Raw genomic sequence first — 20,644 nt, forward strand, 5'->3', positions numbered from 1 at the left:
TTTTGTCACTGATAAAAGCTATTAAATAGTACCGATCCCAAGACAGTTGAAAAACATTTAGGGTTCCCTCTATATTTTAATCAAGTTCCCTACTTGCATCAGCTACATGACAAACATGGATTATCAGGTTTGAGGTTAACAAAGTGAAATAAGCAAGCAAAGTAAATCTGACACAAGAAACTCACCTGAGCAGAAGATACAAGAGTCCCAAAAAGAGGAGACAAAATATCTATTAAAAACATTAAGACATAAATGAGTAAAAAAGTTCAAGTATGCATTCTGCATCTTGACTGTTGTGATAACTACAACATGAGTACCAGACTGTTCACACTTAGTGCAGCAAACATTCACAATTAAGTTTACTGACTTGAATAGTAAAGTTCCCAGTCCTGCTGTGATGTGACTATGGTCTTATAGTTTTAAATAGCATTACCCCACTAAAGTAGAAAGTCAAGTGCAAAAACTCATTAGGAAAGAGACTAAGATCAGATGGAGAAAGAGACACTGAACTCCTCTCTTCCCTGTACAGAGGCCTTGAAGAACTGTGGCAGGCTAGAAACCATAAGTGGAAAGTTAAAGACTTACCTGTTGCAAGCTGTTTGTACTAGTACTGGCAGCAGTTCCAATTCTCCTCCTTTTTTTTTTTTTTCCCCTTTTTAATTATTTTAAGGGGAGAAAGGAAAAGAATAACAACTGCCCACAGCTTTGTCTGGTACCCTGTCAATCAACACAGGTAGACAGACTAGAAACTTGAACCATGTGAGGGCTACACAGCAGACTGATTGCAGAACATGTGTATCCTTACTGTATTTTATTTATGGGAGCAGAGTGCTAATCAGATTGAGCATTGAAAACCTTAAAAACTGAAGCACAGCAGCAACTTGAAAACATATACTACAAATGCGTTCTAATAAAGACATGATATTCCATAATCCATCTCCATAGAAATGTTTTTACAGGTTAAACTAAAAAAAACAAAAAACAGCCTCTGCACCAGCTCAAGGAACCACCTAACAAGAAAACTACTCTTAAGACTGGCCAAAAGCCACAACGTGTTCATGAGGTAGGTAAAGATGTACAGCAGTAATGCAATCGAGGTCTCAGACACCAGCCTGCATTCAGTAATAACTGATGCTCCAAGGGGGTGTGTAAGGTTGAGGCACAGCTACAGTCTAGTTGTATGCGAACAAATGATTAAAGAGCCACATGAGGAACTACAGAACTTTCCTAACCTGTTTTAATATCTCTGTGCAAAACCCCCCTGTAAAGATTGCTTTTGTTTCAGCCTGGTGACCTAAGAGATTTTTCAGAATAAGGAGATGATTGCAGGTGCACATTGCTTTTTCCCCCCTTATATCAGCTATATAACTAATTTTAGTTACACAGCATAAAGCATCAGTATCACATCACTGAAGACTGCTCTATTTTGACTTATGCTCATTTCCAGCTGCACTGAAATGTGAACCCTAGCCATAAAAACCCACTAGTGGTACCTTCTACTGTATCAAGTAACAGTGAATTAGTAGGTCCAAACCACTCCGTAGCATGAATACAAGCACAAAGGCAGGTAACAGCCCATTCCTGCAACATTCACATTCAGAGTATCAAGCCTCAGTTACACCAAGGGATTTGGGCATTTAAAAATACCCACAGGCTATAAGGAACTGTTCTCATGCACACAAGCACCCCCAAAAGCCCACTTCCACAAGAGTCACTTGCTCACCTTTTATGTGCAAGGCTCCAGAGTTATAGCTCTGCTCAATTCCCGTGACTTTAGTGAGAAAAAACCTGAACGGGTTCCCTCCGTTCAGCAAATCCCAGGTATCCTGGGCTTCACTGGGTGCTTCGTTATAGTCCTCCGCTTTATGATTCCCCGAGTGCTCGTCTTTGATATGATTTGGAGGCAGCTCTTCAGGCACATCACCCTTTTCTTCTTTCAGCCTTTTTTGGGGGGCACTCTTTTCTCGGTCTTCGGGCTCTTCATCACTACTGGAAAGACACCAGCCCAAGCCTTCCTGGGTCGCTCTCTGTTTCTCTGCGGGAGGCGTTTCTGGAGCGAGACTTTTATCGCTGAACTTCACCGGAGAAGCTTTTCTCTTGTGAGCAGCCTTCCTGGCTTCGGAGCAGGGGTACTGGGGCCCGCTGGCTTTGCCCGGTGCGGCGCTGAGCAGCGCAGACGTGGAGGGCTTCTCGCCGTCCGAGTTCTCCTCGGTGCTCTCATCGCTGCTCGACACCGTCCATTTGCCGTGCGCGCCTTCCTGAAGCATGGTCCTAGGAATTAGAAATAAACAGAAATCGCGCGTTTTTGCTGTGCTCAAGGCTGCTTCCCTTCCTAGACTCCACCGGCCTGTTACCACGACCTTTGTTTTGTTTTTATTTGGCAGAAAGCTCGCACAATTCCTAACCTCGCACCTGGCTTGCTTGCCCCGCTCCCCGGGACACAAAGGAAGGCGGGCACAGCAGCGGCTGCCAAGCAGGCAGCGAAGGGGGAAACCCACACGTGGAAAAGGGGCCGGGATAAGGGCGCCCCCAGGCACGCATTTAGGATGCCGGAGGAGACGTCCCCGCACCACACAGACCCTCACGGACCCCCACAGCCTCGCTCACCCCGGCACCGACCGCGGCGCCCCACAGCTGCCGCCCGCCCCTTCCCGTTCCGGCAGCGCGGCGGCTTCCCCCGGGCCCTAGCGCCTGGGCCTGAGAGAAGGAGGAGATGAAGGAGGAGGAGGAAGAAGAAACCCAGCCCCAGCTCAGTCCTATGCCTCTTGTCAGTCCCACCGGGAGGCCCCGAGGGCCCTTTCCATCTCTGCCATAGCCCCCTGGTGCTGCCCACCCTACAAACCGGGCACGTCCCAGCCGGCCGAATTAACCTCATAAATCGTCACTTGAGCTCCGTGGCGGCTCAGGGCAGGTGCGGGATTTGCATAATCGCTCGTTCAGCTCGGTGTTAATTACTGCAGCTGAAGTGCCCTGCTAATGAGATAACTGCATGTCGACTTCAAGGAGGGAGTGGGAGGAAAGCAGGTGTAACAGTAATCAGGGACAGCCTGGGCTACATCAAAGCGTGCTCCGCCCAGCGGACTGAACCGTCCCCGCGTTTGGCTCTCATTTATTTTATTCGAAAAATAGTAGCGAAGTTTCAACTCGTTTAGGTAATTTTACTAAGACTTTTCTACAGGCTTCAGAGGTAATATTGCATGTGGCATTGCTTCCCCAGACAACTTATGGGTGTATCCTCCGGTACCAGAAGATCCAATGATTTATTACTAACCCTGGCTGAAGCTCTTCTGGGGGAAAAACTCTTAGGAAAAATGCCCATTTCTACACGTTTTGTGCTTAATCTCTTTTCTAAGCATAGATTATGGAAACAGTATTTTTTTCTAAAAGTTCTTTAGAAAATTTGATGGCTCCTAACTACACTTGCTTTCCAGTCTCTCAGTCCTACATTTCCTGTCTATCCAGGAACTTCAGTGAGAAATCAAGCATGCCTGCGTATTTCAAGAGTAAACATCCTACTGAAACAAAATTAACATGATTTGGTTTCTAGAAGTCCGTACTGATAACTTCTAAGTTTACAAAAAGGCTTTTATTAAGCACATAAAAAATAAGGAAAATGTATTTCAACAAAAATTTAAAAGTAAATTGACTAGGTGTAGTCCTTCAGCTACCATAACAGAGTTCTGACAGAGATGGGACTAATCTTCACTTTTTTTTTTTTTTTTTTTTTTTTAACACATAGTTCATTCAGCTAGTGAACTAAGTGAACTATTTCATTTTTCCCATAACAGTCACTCTAAGTAAAAAATTTTGGTCATGTTTATTGGTTTTTAACCCAAATCAATTTCTTTCTGCAGGTGTTTGAAGTGTGTGGTGAAGATAACAAAGGCTATTTAAGCAGAGAGGAATTTAAAGTTGCAGTAGTGCTGTTGTTTAGTTACAAGCCCTCAAAGGTGTGTATATATATATTTTTTACTTTTATGTTTTGAAGATCCGGTCTATGTGAGATCCAGCATATATAGACGTCTTGCTACTGAGAACGCTGTTTTCTGAAGGGTCTGTACAATTTAATTGTGGTAAACAGGAACACCTATAGTTTTTTAAAGTGATTTTGTTATCTGGGGATATTTATTTCAAAAGAAAATAACGAAGTACTTTCCTGCTGAGAAGGTATCCTATAGACTGTGATGAGCAGAGGGATGCGTTGTATTTATTGCTTAAGAGATTAAGTCAAAACTATTGTGTTTTATTAGTAGTATGCTCCATTTCTTTACTCAGTGGTTTAACTAGGTGTGAAGATGTGTGTATCTTAATAATAAACTGGTATTCTCAAAAACACCTATTTCTGGATTCAAGTGAAAGTGGGACGTGTTTAATCATGACTTCTCTAATATATATCTTCCTCTGTATGAAAATCTTAACAAAAGAAAGGTTTATTGAGAGGAATCATGTATTGGGTACTCCGTACTCATAGGAAGGTATGTGATAAATTGTGTGACTTAATGCAGTTCAGGAAATTACATTTTTACTCTAGTACTGTAAGTGATCTCAGAAAGAATATAAAGAACACATACAAGAAATAAATACATGTATGTCAACAACTTTGTCTTTCTCATGCCATGACAATACAAGCTTGACCTGTATGTTATCATATATATTTAGCATAGAAACTATGATTCATCTTTCTTCTGCAGTTTCAGCAATATTCAGGGGGTTACTTGTGAATGATTATGTATTTATTTTTTCTTCACATATTTTCAGACAATAGCCTAACAAGGTCATAGATAAAATTTTGTATATGATTATTTAATGTAAAAACCATAGAAATGTTTTATTTAACTGTGAAAGCAATCATCTCTGATACATTTCAACTATGAGTAAATATTTTCCCACAGAGCTAGGGTCAGATCTAAAAATAATTTAGGCTTTTAAAGTGAGATTTAACTATTGGATTCTGAATCTGAAAATGCTCAGATTCCCCTTATCAGTCTTTCACTGTCTGTTCTTACATTTGTGTTAGAATTAGCTGTTTTTCTGTTATATTCTCTGAATATAACAGGAGTACTCAAAGCTTGATTAAGGCATTCAAACAAGAGGAGTTTGTGTGTAAGTCACTGATGGCTCCTTTATGGGAAGAGAATATAAGTAGAAGACTCCCAGGCAGAAATGAGGTGCAGGTTTAGTTATTTCTTCTTGTAAAGGTGCCAAGTTACACCTGCTATGTCTCTAGACAGTGTCATGACCACCTGGCTGTAGACTATTCTGTCTGTGCAGCTGCACAAAAATTAATTAAAAACACTTGTTCCAGGTGTGATTCTGTCCTGTAGTGGTTTTGCTAGCTCCTTAAGTGGTCACGGTTCCAGCAACTGTTGCTTTTTATCCAGTGACTGATTAATGTAAAATACTAAAAGCTCCGGGTAGACAGGTACTTCTCTTTGTGCCTTTCACTAACTATGGTTAACTATGGTTCATGGCTGTGCCATGCTTTTTGCTGATGGCTGTGCATTGTGAGTACTCCCTTCGGCATTTTGGTTGTTTTTAATAAAGTTATGAGAAACAACTTTTTCTGTGCACCAGATACGAACCAAATGGAGGTCATGGCCCTAAAAATTAATTGTTAGTGTCTAGTTCTTGAGAATATTATTGTGCATTTTACCTTGTTGTCGCAATTATTGAAATCTAGGACTAAATAATAGCCCTTATATTTCTTTAGAAGTCATAAAGAATAGCCCGGACAAGTAGAGCACTTCCAACAGCTTTTCCAAGAGATAGGGAATGGTGTGCGTATGTTACTTGTTGAGGCAAAACTGTTCACTCAACTACATTGCATACTAACATAATTCTTTTCAGTAGAAATGGCATTTATTTAGCATCACTAACTGCAATCAATCAACCACATTTATGGTAAATTGTTTCTTCATCTCTTTTGGTCATGTTTTCATTTATTCTACAAATTAAAAGTTATTCTAATGTTACCCACAAGATGTCAGCAATGAACTCCTTACTGGAGGAAGTAGGACCTAAAAATAAGAACCACATTCATACTTCACATGCTTTTTCAAAATCATTCATTGTAATTTAACAAAATTCTTTTTTTTTTTTTTTTTTTTATAAAATACTGTAATTGTGTGCTTATTCAAAGAGATTCTGAGCTGTCTACTGTTAAAATTAAGCCTTCTGAGAGAGGTAACTAGGAATATACGAAAATGGAAAGAGGTGAGCCTGATTTTTTGATTGATACTAGATGTACATCTGATATATTTATCAGCACATAGGAATAATCATTCCTGGTAACTAGTAGCATTTTGGGGTCATGCTTGGGTGACAAAATACTTTTTTTTTTATCTCTGAATGCTTGGTTAAGTCATCCCTTTTTCCCACAGAATATTTTAATTGATCTAAGGTGTGCCATGTTTCAACACCCATTCAGCTAGCTAACTGCACATTCAGACATTGTTTCAGATGAAAAGAGGGCACTGCAGGAATAGTAGCCATGAAAGCATTTTGTTTTCCAAGCTGAAGTTTCACTCACTGTACTACATGTTACATTCAGATCTAAATAAAAGAGCTCAACACTGTGCCTGGGTGTCCAGTGTCCAAAAAAACACCCAGTGTTTTCCCTGACTGAACTCCATACCTTCACATCAGGACACCTGTAGCTCAGCATCTGCTACTGATCAAGAAGCCAACAGCAGGACACCTTGGCATCCAGAGTACAGAAAGGCAATCTGAGCTCAGGGCTGCTCACTAACTCCAGCTGCTCTTCTGGCACATCTTATTAAAGCTTTCTGAAAAGGACTCCCATGTCTATTTGCCCAACACAGGCTGTGAAAAGTATTGCAGGCCAAATGGACTATAGGCTTAGGTTAACTGGTCACAGCATGCTTGGCTTGTCCGTTCTCCAGAATGGACTGTACTTAGCTGCCAAAGCCTCGTCTACTCCCATTGAAATGTTTCACTGCTGCAAGTATGTGCAAGCTGGTATTCTAACAGCATAGATGCAAGAGCTTGGATTTGTGAAAACAGTCATGCTAAAAAGCAGTATAAATACAGCCCAAAGTGGAGGTCTGTGCCTTTTTAGATATACACTCCCTTTTTGTTCCTTAAATTGTTCAAAGATTTGCCAGTAATCTCTCAGTCAGTTCCTAATATAGTTCTGAAAAGTCAGTCTGATTGTTTTCATCAGGTTATTTAGCTTTAAAATCTTAGCTTTAAATCTTTTCTTAAATGGCATAGATGATAACATAATATGTATTACTATGAAATCAGCATTTAGTGAAGTCACATATTGTTCATATAAAATGGAAATCATACAGGAATCATTCAGATTTATCACTTCTGTAGAAAAACACTGTGTTATTATCTTCTCTGTTCTAGGTGGAGGTGGATGCAGTAATGTCTTCTGTGAAACCAGAAAATTCAGGTAATATAAGAACACTAATCTGTCAATGATCTCCACTCATTTTTCATTCATAAATTTTAAAAAATAAAATAAAAATCTGATGCTTGCTCCCTAGAGTTTTGAAAAAAATGAGGTAGATTAATGATAAATGAGCTGACCATAGCTATTAAAGAGGATTATAGGATTTAATTTAGTTTTAGAATATTTTCAGTGCTTATGTGTTAAATTTAACTTGGAATTCATTTGCTTCTCAAAGTACCATTTCTTAATATTATATAGATCAGTGAGAGAGAAAAACAATTAAAATATTGGTGTTTGAGTTGGTAAGTAATGAAAAAGATTTTCATTTAAAAAAAAAAATCTTTTCTTTTGATACTGTTCCACTGTTCACCTGGGCAAATAAATAAGTCTTACAGCACAGTTCAATAAGTGTTTCTTTCTGTAACAACATCCCCATTCATATAGTTCTGCTTTTTTTTTTTTTTCCTGGTCCTCAACCTTATCAGTGGGGCCATGTGGCAAATTGTAGAGATTTTAGAGATTGTACAGATTCTTGTAAAAAATAAAAGTTGTGGAAAAAATGGTTGCTTTCATCAAGAAGTCCCCTCATCCGATTCACCACATGGCCCACAAGAATTTGTATCGATACATTTGAAGGGTGGTGTGAGAGCTCTGTCTCTGTGTTTTGTATTGATGCCAAAACCCATGTTTGTTAAATCTCACCCTTACTTTCAAATTTTTAGTTTAAGCAAAAATAGATAATAAAGGCTTAACTTGGATTTTTTCAAGATAAAACCCACACATGAATGCCTGAACCAAAATAAGTGAATGAATACATAAAGATAGACCATGGATTTGTCAATGTCTAAATGGTTTGAATATTCCGTTAACGTGACCTTTTTGTGGGTTTGAGATAGCTTTACAGCCTGCTATAGTAGCACATAAATTGCCAACTCTCAAGATCAATGAATAGGCGGCACTCTATAATAGGAGTCATTCTATAAAAGGAAAATTGTATACTATAATTTTCTGGGCTTGTATGTTACCCTGAAAGAGAAAAAAAAAAATAAATGGATGGAAATCTCATATTGCTTTTTATGGTTTCACTTCCATAGTTATCCAATTGAATGGAAAGCTGTTCATGCAGGCAAGTTCAGTATGTTTAGGCAACCTCTGTTATTAAAGAAATTGTGCATGTACAGAGCCTAGCAGTTGAAATCAGCATGTCTTTGTAATCCTGGAAACTGAGACTATAATAGTTCTTAATGTAGGAATTTTCAAGAAGAAATAAGGGAAGAAACACCAGAAAGCTACAGGCTTGGAGTCTAAGATTTGAATTGAGACGGCAGGTGGAGCTGAAGGAGCTGTGCTTTTGAGGCACTGCAGAAAGAATAGAATCTGAATGAATCAAAAGAAAGAGAAGTGCAGAGCTTTTGTTATGTTATTAGATTAAAAAAAAAAATTAAAAAATCCTGCAGAACACAGTCATGTCACCTTCTTATTAAAATTTAATAGTTAAAAATGAGCATAAAGCATATATTAGAAGGGTATAAGAAAAATATTAGACTGTTTGAATTTTGAGCTGAAGTGTTGTTTTGTTTCCCAAAAAATGTATTTGCAGAAATTTTTATATATACATATCTGCGTATTTCATAAGAAGGCCTAAAGTTTGGGGGGCAGCATTTTGTTTCTGTATTTTATGCTTTAGTTCAATTTTAGAACAAATGGTCAATTCAAACAGTACTTGCAAAGTAGCTTTGCTTTTTAAATTTCTTTCAGTTTTCATTCATTAAAAGGGTAAGACAAATGTGCAAGTAAAGACTTCAATATAGTACACAGGAGGAATAAACAATCCATGTTTACGCTCAATTTTAGTGTGACTCTCATAGGAATCTATATCTGATTATTTCAGAGTTCTCTCAGTGCTGGGAATGATGCCAGATACATTGTTTATGCAGCATCTATGGAACTTTATCCATGGCATGCAAGTGGTTTGGACTGAGAAAAGTCCATGTTTCTTTCCAGTTCAAGGAAAGATGAGATGACATTACAAGAACTTAGTAGACATAAACAGATGCATTCTAGTCAAATACAGAAAATACATGAGAAATTTTAAAAGTCATTGAAGTGTTTGCATGAGCCAACTTTGAAGACTTTTATTTCCATTTTTATATTGTATTTATTTTTGTTGTTAAAATGAATTTTAATTATTAGACAATAGTAATACATATTTTAAAGGAGAAAAATAAAACTGACATTTTTCAAGGAGATTTATTTCCATATTTCTAGGTATATTATTTGAAAAGTTTTTAGATCTCATGAGTGCAAGGAAAGCTGCACAACTATACAACAGTGAAACATGGCAAATATTCACAGCTTTTGATGTGCAAAGTAAGTTTCTTCTTTGAAACATTTTGAGTGTTAATTCTAAAATAATAAAGCAAAACAAAACATCTGAAGGAAAGAAGAAGAGATTAAGATGAGGTGTCATGGATGTTGCCACATGAAGTGGAAAAAGTATCACAGTAACAAAGATGGTGATATTACTATTAAAAAAAACACTCAGGGTCAGTAGGCTACAACATTCTAGTTAGTAGCTCTGGCTTTTATGTTGTACAGAGATCCTCCAGCTGTTGAAAGAAACCTCCAGCCACTTACCCTCCCTACCTACTGTTACTACCTCTTGTTATTTCTCTGTTACTCTCATATATGTTGCCCTCATATATTTATGCCACATATTTTAGACATTTCTATCCTTGGTGATGGCTGTAGATCTTTTTCACTTCTCCCAATAGATCAAGGAAGGGAAACCAAAGCAACATGAATTTCCTCTAGTTCTTTTTGTGAAGTAGATGTGGTGATTTTTCTTTGTTCCTGTTAGACAGCAAAGAGGATTTCCCATCACCAAACTGAAAAAAGGAAAAAAGCCTCTGAGCAAATAGATATTGAGATGATCCTTTCCTGGTTTCTTCCTGACCTGAGATAGGACTATGGCCCTTGAAACAAGTGAAAGTGAAACATATGGCAGATCAGATGTTGGGATGATCATATGAGCATTCACTGCAGCTTTTTGCTGTGAACTGAAAGTAGCTTTTGAAGTGTTATTTTTAGTGAGTTATTTCAAAGGACTTAACTGTTTCAAGCACTGTGCTTTTGTTTGTCTTGCTATCTGCTGCACACCATCTGTGATAGCATGGTTTGAGGTACTTTATTTTCCAGTTGGATCTGGAAGTGAATTTATAACCTACATGACCGATCAGTTGATATCACTGATATGTTTCAGGAGCTTCAGCAGGATTGAACTGAAGGGGAAAATTTTTATGGAAGTTTTTTTTTTTTTTTTTTGAAACACAGTGCTCATAGTGACTAGCATGTCAAAAATAATAGATTTCAAATATGATTTGGCATATTTGAGAGAACATATTTTCAAAGTTTCACAAGTCTGAATTTTCAATTCAAAATGTCTAATTTTAAAATTAAAAAATTTTAATAAGAGAGTTGTGGATATTGTAGGTAGTACTTTTGAACAGGGTTTACGCTGGCACAAAGGAATTTTAAAATCCTTTCTGAGTATAAAATCTTTCTGAGACTGCTTATCAATATGATGTAGCCATCCTAAAATATTTTTTGCAAGTACAATAACTTAAACTGTATAATCATTTCAGAAATGTAAATTGTTTAGCTCCCGTGCAAACATAATTGTATTTTTTTTTAAGTTAATTTGTATTATTTTTCTCATGTCTAATCTTAATTTAAAAGGTAGAGGGTTTTTAACTTTTGAAGACTTCAAGAAAACCTTCGATTCTGTTTCTTCAAAATTACCTGAAAGCGTCATACCTGAAGCCTTCAGGTAAGAAAAACAGAGAGATCCTTTTTCCTGACTTGCTGTCTTTTTATTATATATGTTTCAGTAAGTTGAAATGATTAGATTTTGTTGTGCAACTGAACAGACTTCAGCACATTACTATGTAAATGCCTTTAATAATGAATATTATAAATGTATACAGTATATTTTAATATAAAAATAACACAGAATAAATAAAAATAACATATGATACATACAATACAATAATAGATACCATTAAATACAGGAAGTAAATTGGTGCCTGAATACTTTCTTAAGAAACCTAAAGTTATTTACTTTTACATTTTCTTCCTGTAATCAGGAAATCTGCATTCAGGAGCTGTCTCTTGAAAAATTTAGGGTTAAAACTAGTGCATCTGTATCTTGTAAGATTTGGCTGAGGAGTGAAAGGATAAAAGTTTGAGAGTTATTTGTGGATCATAAAAGAAATTGATCTTACCGCAGCAGTTGCAAGTTAGCATTATTTCAAAAGTGTTTTGGAAAACATTGCATGGCAAAGTGTAAAACTTTCTTCTTGTGATATGAATGATTTGTTTGGTAGTAACTCAGCTATTGAAAGATGTGCTACGCTTTTGAAGGCATGGCATCAGGTAGCTTGCTGAGGACCATCGTTAAAGTAGGTTATGTGCAATTTTCCATGAAATTTCCCAGTTTCGAATTTCAATTATAATCATGATGAATTTATTAAATGAACAGAAGTATACCACAAATGTTGCAGTATACCATGCAACTAGAGAAGAAGACATGTCACAATCAACAGCAGTTCTAATGTTAGCATATTAATCAGTGAGTAACACAGTCCAGCAAGTGCAACTTGTGATTGCATATTTATGGATGAGGTTTGAAACAGAAGAAGAAACATAGAAAAATTTCTTTTTCAAACAGAAATTTGCATGTTTGTTTGGCTACCCCTGAAAGAAGTTGTGCAATAGTGTTGTGTAATACACATTTCCATAGGATTGCACAGGTCATATCTGCATGGAACTCTTCAGAACAATAATTTGGAATGGGAGTCCTAAATTCTCTTTTAAAATACACATCCCTTTTGGATGTTTCTTGTAACTCTCGGTGTGTGTCTTGAACATTATGTAGGGAAGCAGAACTAAGACTTTTGCCCTAAATTGTACAATTCGGTTAAAACTGTATGAAAAGAAAGCCAGAGGAAATATTTTGGGCATAGGTATTGGTCAGAAGAGTCAATGTACTTGTTCCTATCTTACCTGTACAGCAACTCTATCACTCAAAATCATGTTATGGCTAAAAGGAGATGCACCTGATACACAAAGCAAAAATTTATTGTTAATAAATTGAAATCTTAGCAATCTAGTCAAAGAATAATTACTAGTAGAAATCTAATATTTTCAGAAAAATAAAACGAAAAAGAAGACTGTATTAGAAAAAAAATCTCAATTTACACCTTCCTCTTTTTGCATTGGTCTGCAAACCCATGTTGTATCTGAGTTTATGAGATATGGCACATATTACCTGCTTTAGATACTTATTCTTTGCTCTCTTTCTCATCTGTAAAGCTGATTTTGTATAGCTCCTGTGTCTGCATTTCTTTAACTGACTGTTGGTGAGTTGTTTATAGTCTTGGTCCTCCAGTGTTAGTCTGTGCCCTGCATCTTAACATCCTAGGCCTATATTCTTCTGCTCTATATGCTGTCCTACTTCTGAAGGTCTCTGCTATCAAGCCAGGTCTGTATTTCTCTACTGTACATCATTATCTTAAACTCATAAATATTTCATTTTACATAGAATAAATTCTTGTTACTGCTGTCTCTATAAAACTATGTTTATACTGTATAAACATAAGAACAAATTAGGCATAGCCACCTGATTCTTAAAAGACTTGATGTTAGAGATAAATCAAGTAAAAGCTTCAGGCAGGTCAAGCAAGCTCAGACCAAGTCTGACAAGTTTTAGTCCTCAGGCCTTGCACACTCAGTACAGAGTCTGTGATCTGTTACTCCACTATATTTGCTGGAATACAGAGCTATGAAATACACACTTAATACATCTGCTTTACTTTAACACTGCATATTCTTTTATTAATGTATAAAGATGTATTGAATTGGTAATAGCATTTCAGGATGGGGTGGTATTCAGGATGGGGTGGTATTAAGTGCTCTGTTTTACAAAAGAAAAAAAAATGGCATTGTTTCTGATTATAGTAAGTGGGCATTTTTATTTTTTACTTTTAATTCCACGGGAATATGACCAAATGTATTTTCATCTCTTCCTGATAAAACAGTTTTAATGTAGATATTCTTTCTCCTGATGTATTGTTTTCTTAGAAATGTCAGTAATATTCTGCAGTTAGTTGTTGCTAAAGTTTCACAAAATGTGGTTGAATTTTCAGTTTATTTTATTAACTGACCCTAACCTTGCCTGAATTTTAGGTTTACAGTAGTATAATATTTCTTGTTTCTGTGTTAATACAGCATTTATATTGAACAAAACACTCAAATGCTTATCATGCACCTGGTGTGCACCTGATTGAAATGCCATCGTACCGTGAAAACTCAACGTTCTTTGTTGAGTTGCAAAAGTACCTTCTGAGGTAAATGATGTGATGATCTGTTCTTTCATGGTGGGGCTCTTTTTAATGGGTAGCACAGAATATAATAATGCTGTTGTTCTCTGTTTTGCAACATGGATATGAAATGTGACACGTCCTTTGCAATAATAATTTGTGATAAATTGCTGGGTGTAAGTGAACATGTCTTTTAAAGCAGGATCCGAATTCTTTTTTAAAAAAAAAAAAAAAAAAGTAATGTGATTATGAATTAGAATTACACAACATTATTAATTATGGCTGCTAAGAAAGTGTTTGTCTTAGCTGTAACATTTGTTTAGAGAAAGTCAGTATTTGTGTGCTAAATCCTCAGGCTGTGATAATGGAAGTGGTAACAGAAATAAGCTGACAGCCAATCGCACGTGAATGTGAGTGAGCTTATAAATGATGAAAAATGTCCTCAAATACAAAAGTGGACAGAAAAGTCTCCTACAGCTTTTAAAGCTGGCAAGCATAAAGCAGATCTCAAGGAAGAAATGAAGGCGTTTGTGATCTGCATTTTATGCTGCTGTACTCTTAGATTGATAGGATGGCACACCAGAGGTATATTAGTACTTCTGTGTGTATTGGTACTTTCCATACAAAAAAATGACCTAATTATCTCGTTTTTCTTTCATGTAATTATATAATAATGAGAAAATAACCCGGTTTTCAGAGCCACCCCACGGAAGAAATCTTATGCTCTTTTATGCAAGTTTGATTTATAGACATGTACTGCAGAGCACGGTGAATATGAAACATTCATCTTCCTATGGCTAGTTGCCGTGGAAACATAGTACACAGTACAATGTCATTCCAGCTCTGGTGATGCCTGCAGTAGTTTATTCCTTTGTTGTTCTTGTTTCTTAAGCAACTGTCTTGCAGCCTTTCATATTATCACACTTCGTCACCTACACACATCTTACACATCTTTTTCTTTACCTCCTGAGAGCCATTTCTAATAGAACAGATCAATTTTTTTTGTCTACCCATGCATATCTGTATATGTACATTTTTTTTTCAAATCAGCAGTTAAGAGCTTTTCCCATGCCCACAAATAATTAACTATTGCCCTAAAACTGGTAAGACAAGATGGTAAGCCAGATTGAACATCAAAGTGGAAAGAACCTGGCTCAGCATCTTATCTCCTATCAGGGCCTGGAGTTAAGACTGTTTTTCTACAACTAGTGTCTCATTCCAGGAAGACATGAAGTAAAAATAAGCCAACAGATTCTCTTACCTGTCCTTAGCTGGCATTTGTGAGGTGGAGAAGAATGCAACAGCTGTATTAATATCCACTCTCTTTCACTCTTGTGAGATATAAAACCAAAGGAAGGGGGAAAAGAAAAAAAAAAAAAAAAAGAGAGAGATCCTCACAATTAATCTAGAAAGGTATTAAGGATGTTCAGGGGGAAAGAGTAAAAGAGTTTCTTCTCAGGCAGAGCAGGTCTAGAGATTATAGTACTTATTTAGGAGCTCAAGGATCTTGCTGGTATGGACTGTGAAATAAATCAGAATATGTTGTCTTGCATCTCTCACTCATAAGAGTAGAGGGTAAAGCCTACTATTTATAATAACTGCATAGCAGTACTGTGTGTGCATCAAAATAGCACTTTGTAAGTAACTAGTAACGAAAAGAAAAGTAATGCTTATCTTAGGAGAGTTACTTCATACAAGGCAGTTCATTTAATTATTTTTCTCAGCTATTTTTCATGGACCATATTTGATCTGCATGACTCCATCATAGAGTTTCGCCTTAATAATGCGATGTGGAAATCTGCTTTTCCAATGTTGTAGCTTATTGTATCTTTGTATCCAGTTAGATCATTATGAAATGAGTTGGTTGCAGTGTTAACAAGATTTTTTTAATAGTTGTTTTTTTAATGGTCTAAAGGGATTTGCCTAAGCTGGCCAGTTAAACTAATGGAGAATGGACTAATTAAAACACTAGAGCATGCTTACCCTTCCATACTGCAAGGAAATTGAATGTGTTTTACACTGAGAAGCTGTATCCTAACACGGGTTCTCATTTTTCAAGGCAGTACCTGTTTGATTATTGATTACACAGGGACGTGATACACACAGTATAGGCTGTATGAGTCCCAAGCTCTGCCTTGGTGGGTTGATACTTTTCAAGAAAACATGTATGGTCGAAAATATTTTGTAGAAAATCCTGAACAATGCCTATTGATAGACACATCTTTTTGCTAATTATTAATACTGTGATTTGGTTTGTTTTCCTATCTATAAATGTGTTACTATTTTTGTAATCCAATTACCTAACAGCTTTGCTGCTCGTGGTGGGTTGACCCTGACCAGCAACTAAGCACCCGCCTGCTCAGTCAGTTGCTCACTCCTCTCACAGTGGGATGGGGGAGAGACTCAGAGGAGGAAAAGTGAGATGGGTTAGATAAAGACACTAACAAATGAAGCCAAGTTGTACATGCAAGCAGAGCAGAATAAGGTATTCATTCACTACTTCCTGCCTGTAGGTGAGTTAGCCACTTCTGAAAAGCTGGGCTTCAGCACACATAATGGTTACTTGGGAAGATAAACACCATGATCACAAATATTCCCCCTTCCTCCTTCTTTCCCAAAAGTTTTATTGCCGAGCGTGTCATATGTACAGAATATCCCTTTGGTCATTTTGGGTCAGCTGTCTCAGCTGTGCCCTCTCCCAGTTTCTTGGCCACCTCTGGACTACTCACAAGGTGGGGAGAGTGGGAAAAAGAAAGCCTGGATGCTGGGCAAACACTGCTCAGCAGTAGCCAAAATACTGGTACATTGCCAACACTGTTTTAGTCATAAATCCAGAACACAGCACCATAGAGGCTGCTATGATATAAATGAATTCCATCCTAGCCAGACCCAGTATACTGCTGTAAATTCAAATTTTTCATTAATCCTAACATTTGTCTATTAAAATTCCATCTAGCTAAATCTAGCGGGAACTGGGCATAGTGTTCCTTTTGTACCAATATACACTAATATCACACCTACTGAAAGTATAGAGCTCTCCCTACAAATATATATGACACCAGGGCATCCTAACAAAGATTTGGAATAAAATTTTTATCTGTCATGAGCCAAGTTTGTTTATTTTCCTAATCCTTCAGAAAATTCATTGAAAATTTTGTGTAAAATTTCCTGTATACTGAATTTCCTGTATAACTGAAGAGACAAGGACTTCTAAAATAATTGAAATAATCACACACATGAATTTTTGCAGGTTTGAGACTGAGCATGTGAGTGCTTTGTGCAGCATACAAAATACTGTGTGTTTACACTCATTCATTCTGAATAATTCAGTGCACTTTTTTCTCATTTGAGAAAAAATACTGCATAAAATAAATTTTAAAACATTTTTAAAGCAAAATCTGTGAAATAAAAATAGTATTTAAATTAAAAAATTATGCTTTTTTTATAATTTCATAAATTAAAAAATTTATGCTTTTTTATGCTTTTTCAAACAAATATTTGCAATTACACTAGCAAATTTAAATAAGTCATTGTATTGCATTGCTGTGGAGTAGGAATATGCACGTGGTCAGTTATGATATTACATCCATGGTACCACAACTTATTAAGATGTGCTAATGCCACACTAAGTGCTTAGCTGGTAATATCCTCAGGGCTCTCTTTTAAGACATTTTCTTTCAGATAGGATAAAACTATGATACACAATTAAAAATATTAAAGTGTGTCAGCTATAAAATAGACCAAATCCACAACATCAAAGGTTGATTTTTTTTTTGAAGGAGTAACATCTGGGTTAGCAGCAGCACAGATATTTTTTGTCTCACCTTCAACTGTGAAGCAGGTCTTTTAGCAGTAGCTTCTATTTGTTCAGTTTGCTTGATTGCATTGGATGGTAGAAACTGGCAAAAAGACTGACCCCCAACAAACTCATTTCAAGTAAACTACTAAACAACTATTAGATTACAACTATTCTTGTTCATTTTAAACTCGAGCTACACATCTACACTATAGGCAAAAATGTTCCTTAAGCTCTTTCAGAGCATACTTTTTAATAAAAGTAGATTTTATTTTTTTTTTCTCCAGAGTTGAGAATAAAATATTTTTACCAAAATAAATGGCACCTTGTATTTCGAGTGTGATCTGTGATTCTGTGTGATTCTGTATGATGTCAGACTGAAAACCAGATTTTTTTTTTTTTTAAACCAATTTCAGCTAATATTAATACCAACAACTTTGCAACAAAGAAGTTTTTGTAAAGTCTAGGGTCCCTTTATAATAATAATAAAAAAAAAAAAAGTATGACAAAAAATAAATATGAGCCTGTCTGCAGCATAATAAAAGAACAGCCCTTGTGTCAAATTGTCAGCCAGTTATCTTAGTTTTCTTTTTTGTTCTTTTTTTTTTTCTTACAATCTCTGCTGCATTATAAGAAAACTAATCAGCATCAGAATTAAAAAGAGGATATTGTAATATTGAATTCTAAAAAAGCTTAAAAAAAATTTAAAAAATACCTGGTGACAACACTTGTTTTTAGTATGACAGACTAAGTTAAAACTTGATTTAATAACTAGTCACATGTTAATTGGCATCATGTGGTGTTTCTGAGGTAGCTGCACAGTGACCCTTTACTTCATCTTTAGTGTTTTGTTTAAATGGAGAGTAAAATATTAATAATTATAATGGCATTTAATTATATTAATAATAATAATATTAATTATTAATAATAGTATTTAAATGACTCCCAGCAATCCTTATATTTCTGAATTTGATAAGGTTTATAAAAGTCTTCAAGTTTCAGCTTTAAAAGAAGTTCTGTGAGTTTTTAACTGACTTCTGATAAGGCTAGCATGACAATGGGCTCCTCTCACTGATATCTTTGGAACCTACAGGTTGGTTTCAGCAAAATATCACAAAGAGCCAAGATCAAATAAATAATTGGATTTCCACAAAATTCATAAAAATAAGGGAACAAAGAAATAGAAACAGATAATGTGAGTGTCCCTAGCAGAGGAAAGGGCCATTTACATGAGATATTGAATCTTAACTGGAGAGTCTACGTGGAAGTAAGACCCAGTAAAGGCCTAACTGCAGAGAAGCCTCAGACAAAGGTTTCATCATAGGCTCTAAAGCCAGTCAGTCAAAAGATGCAAATCTACAGGAAATCATGCATCAAAAGTTAAACTATTCACAGAATTATTTGCTTAATAAGATTGATATCTATTGTATTCTCTTGTTGTAGTATTTCCCTCAGAAGCTTAAAAAGTATAATGCTTTTGCAAATCCCTATTAAATAGTTTAAGGTGATTTCTCTGTTTAAAATTTAGTCACTGATTTTTTTCCTCCAAATATTTTGTATATTGTGCAAATTCTCTTAAAGTAAGTTTGATAAAAAGAGCACCTTTTAATCATGGAATCCTTGAAAAAATAAGATTACAGATACCCCTGAACACGTGCTGTGTCTTGTGTTTTGGTACGCTGATGATGTCAGAGAAGAGGATTCTTCAGTACCAAAAGTCATACAATCATTAAAGAGACCCCAGTATGGAACGAGGATGTACCATGACATGAGGTAATGTGTACAAGTTGCTTCAGGGGAAATTCTGTCTGAATATAGGGGAAAAAAATCTTCATTGCTGTGAAGAATTAACACTGGATTAAATTACAGAGAAGTGGTGGAATTTCCCTGCCTGGAAATATTGAATGCTCAGCTTCACAGGGCCCTCAATATCTAAGGCCCTACTTTCAACAATAAGTTTGGATCAGATGATTCAGTGCTTCTAAGATTTCTGCTACAACACGAGAACCTCAGAAGTCACAGTATCACTTGAGGGAGTTGGTTAAGGTCTAGGGTCACATTATACCAGGCAGTATATAAGTACTTAGTATGAAAGTACTCTTTCTTTCCCAGAGACTTTATGAGTTACTGCTGAGTAATACATACATGAAACAACGAATTTCAGAACCTGAGTTCTTCTCTTCATCTTTGAGAAATGACCTCTGTTTCTCTGGGTAATGAGAACATTTTGAGCATCCAAAACCTTCAGTCTTAAGAACTGTGGCATATATAGAGTTGGACAGACATATGGACCTGACTATTCTTAATGATTTGGAAAATGATCTTAAGGCTCAGAAATGTATCCACCTGTCATAGAATAGAACGGAGCATACTTAAAAAGAAGTTAGTGTGCCAAAACAAAAGATTGTCCTGCAGTAGATGGAGTTGGATTACTATTGTCATGGAGCTCAGTAGTCTGCATCAGGCCTGAAGCTATGATAGGGACGATGTGTCCTATGCCAAAAAGAAAACAATAAATGGTGTTTTTTTCTCCCAACAAAGATTGTCTATTGCGACTATCTGGTGATCGAACAAAATAGCTAAAAGAATGATTGAGGGTGCTGCAGGTAAAAATTCTGAGTGTTGATGTATTTATTGGTAATTTGAATAACAAATTTTGTTAACTTCCTTACCAGGTCTTTCAACGATCTCTTTCTCTGTGTCTGGGGTCTGTGTGCCTTTCCTAGCTTTTTCTCTTACAAATGCAGTGCATCTAAACATAAGAAAGAGTATATGTGGCTTTCACACAGAACTTCAGTGTCATTACCAGCAAGTTAGTACAGAGAAAGCTCTATTCAATCCACTGATTCATTGGAGTCGAGAGGATTCAGTTTCCTCTCATTGTGAACAATTTTAGATATTCCCAATAAAATGCTAGTCGGTTATGAACCTTTGTTAGTATCATCCTTGAGCACTCACAGTACTTACCTGACACATATCCTGAAGAAACGTACCCTCTTGTGTTACTATTTTGTTTGAAAAGTGCTTTCTACAAAAAGGCCTTCACTG

General features: G+C 36.4%; 2 protein-coding genes across 8 annotated transcripts in view; one reads left to right on the forward strand and one right to left on the reverse strand.

The window, feature by feature from the left end:
• The window catches only part of TDP1 (tyrosyl-DNA phosphodiesterase 1), a 42,222-nt gene extending 39,568 nt beyond the window's left edge, over nucleotides 1-2,654 (reverse strand). Inside the window, exons 1-3 of one of the 2 annotated variants that reach the window (XM_082761904.1) lie at nucleotides 2,608-2,654; nucleotides 1,724-2,271; nucleotides 186-229 (exon numbers count right to left, since the gene is read on the reverse strand). In XM_082761904.1, the coding sequence (XP_082618030.1) occupies nucleotides 186-229; nucleotides 1,724-2,267 (588 nt within the window). In that variant the 5' untranslated portion in view covers nucleotides 2,268-2,271; nucleotides 2,608-2,654. The other variant, XM_082761903.1, reaches the window with a different exon arrangement.
• A 41-nt stretch (nucleotides 2,655-2,695) lies between these two features.
• EFCAB11 (EF-hand calcium binding domain 11) overlaps nucleotides 2,696-20,644 on the forward strand; it is a 78,083-nt gene continuing 60,134 nt past the window's right edge. For 2 of the 6 annotated variants that reach the window (XM_082760533.1, XM_082760534.1), the window contains exons 1-5: nucleotides 2,696-2,911; nucleotides 3,855-3,950; nucleotides 7,375-7,420; nucleotides 9,689-9,790; nucleotides 11,159-11,249. In XM_082760533.1, the coding sequence (XP_082616659.1) occupies nucleotides 7,393-7,420; nucleotides 9,689-9,790; nucleotides 11,159-11,249 (221 nt within the window). In that variant the 5' untranslated portion in view covers nucleotides 2,696-2,911; nucleotides 3,855-3,950; nucleotides 7,375-7,392. The other 4 variants (XM_082760529.1, XM_082760530.1, XM_082760531.1 and 1 more) reach the window with 4 other exon arrangements.

Source organism: Aythya marila (genome assembly GCF_965140915.1).
Source record: "Aythya marila genome assembly, chromosome: 5".
Lineage (NCBI taxonomy): Eukaryota > Metazoa > Chordata > Aves > Anseriformes > Anatidae > Aythya > Aythya marila.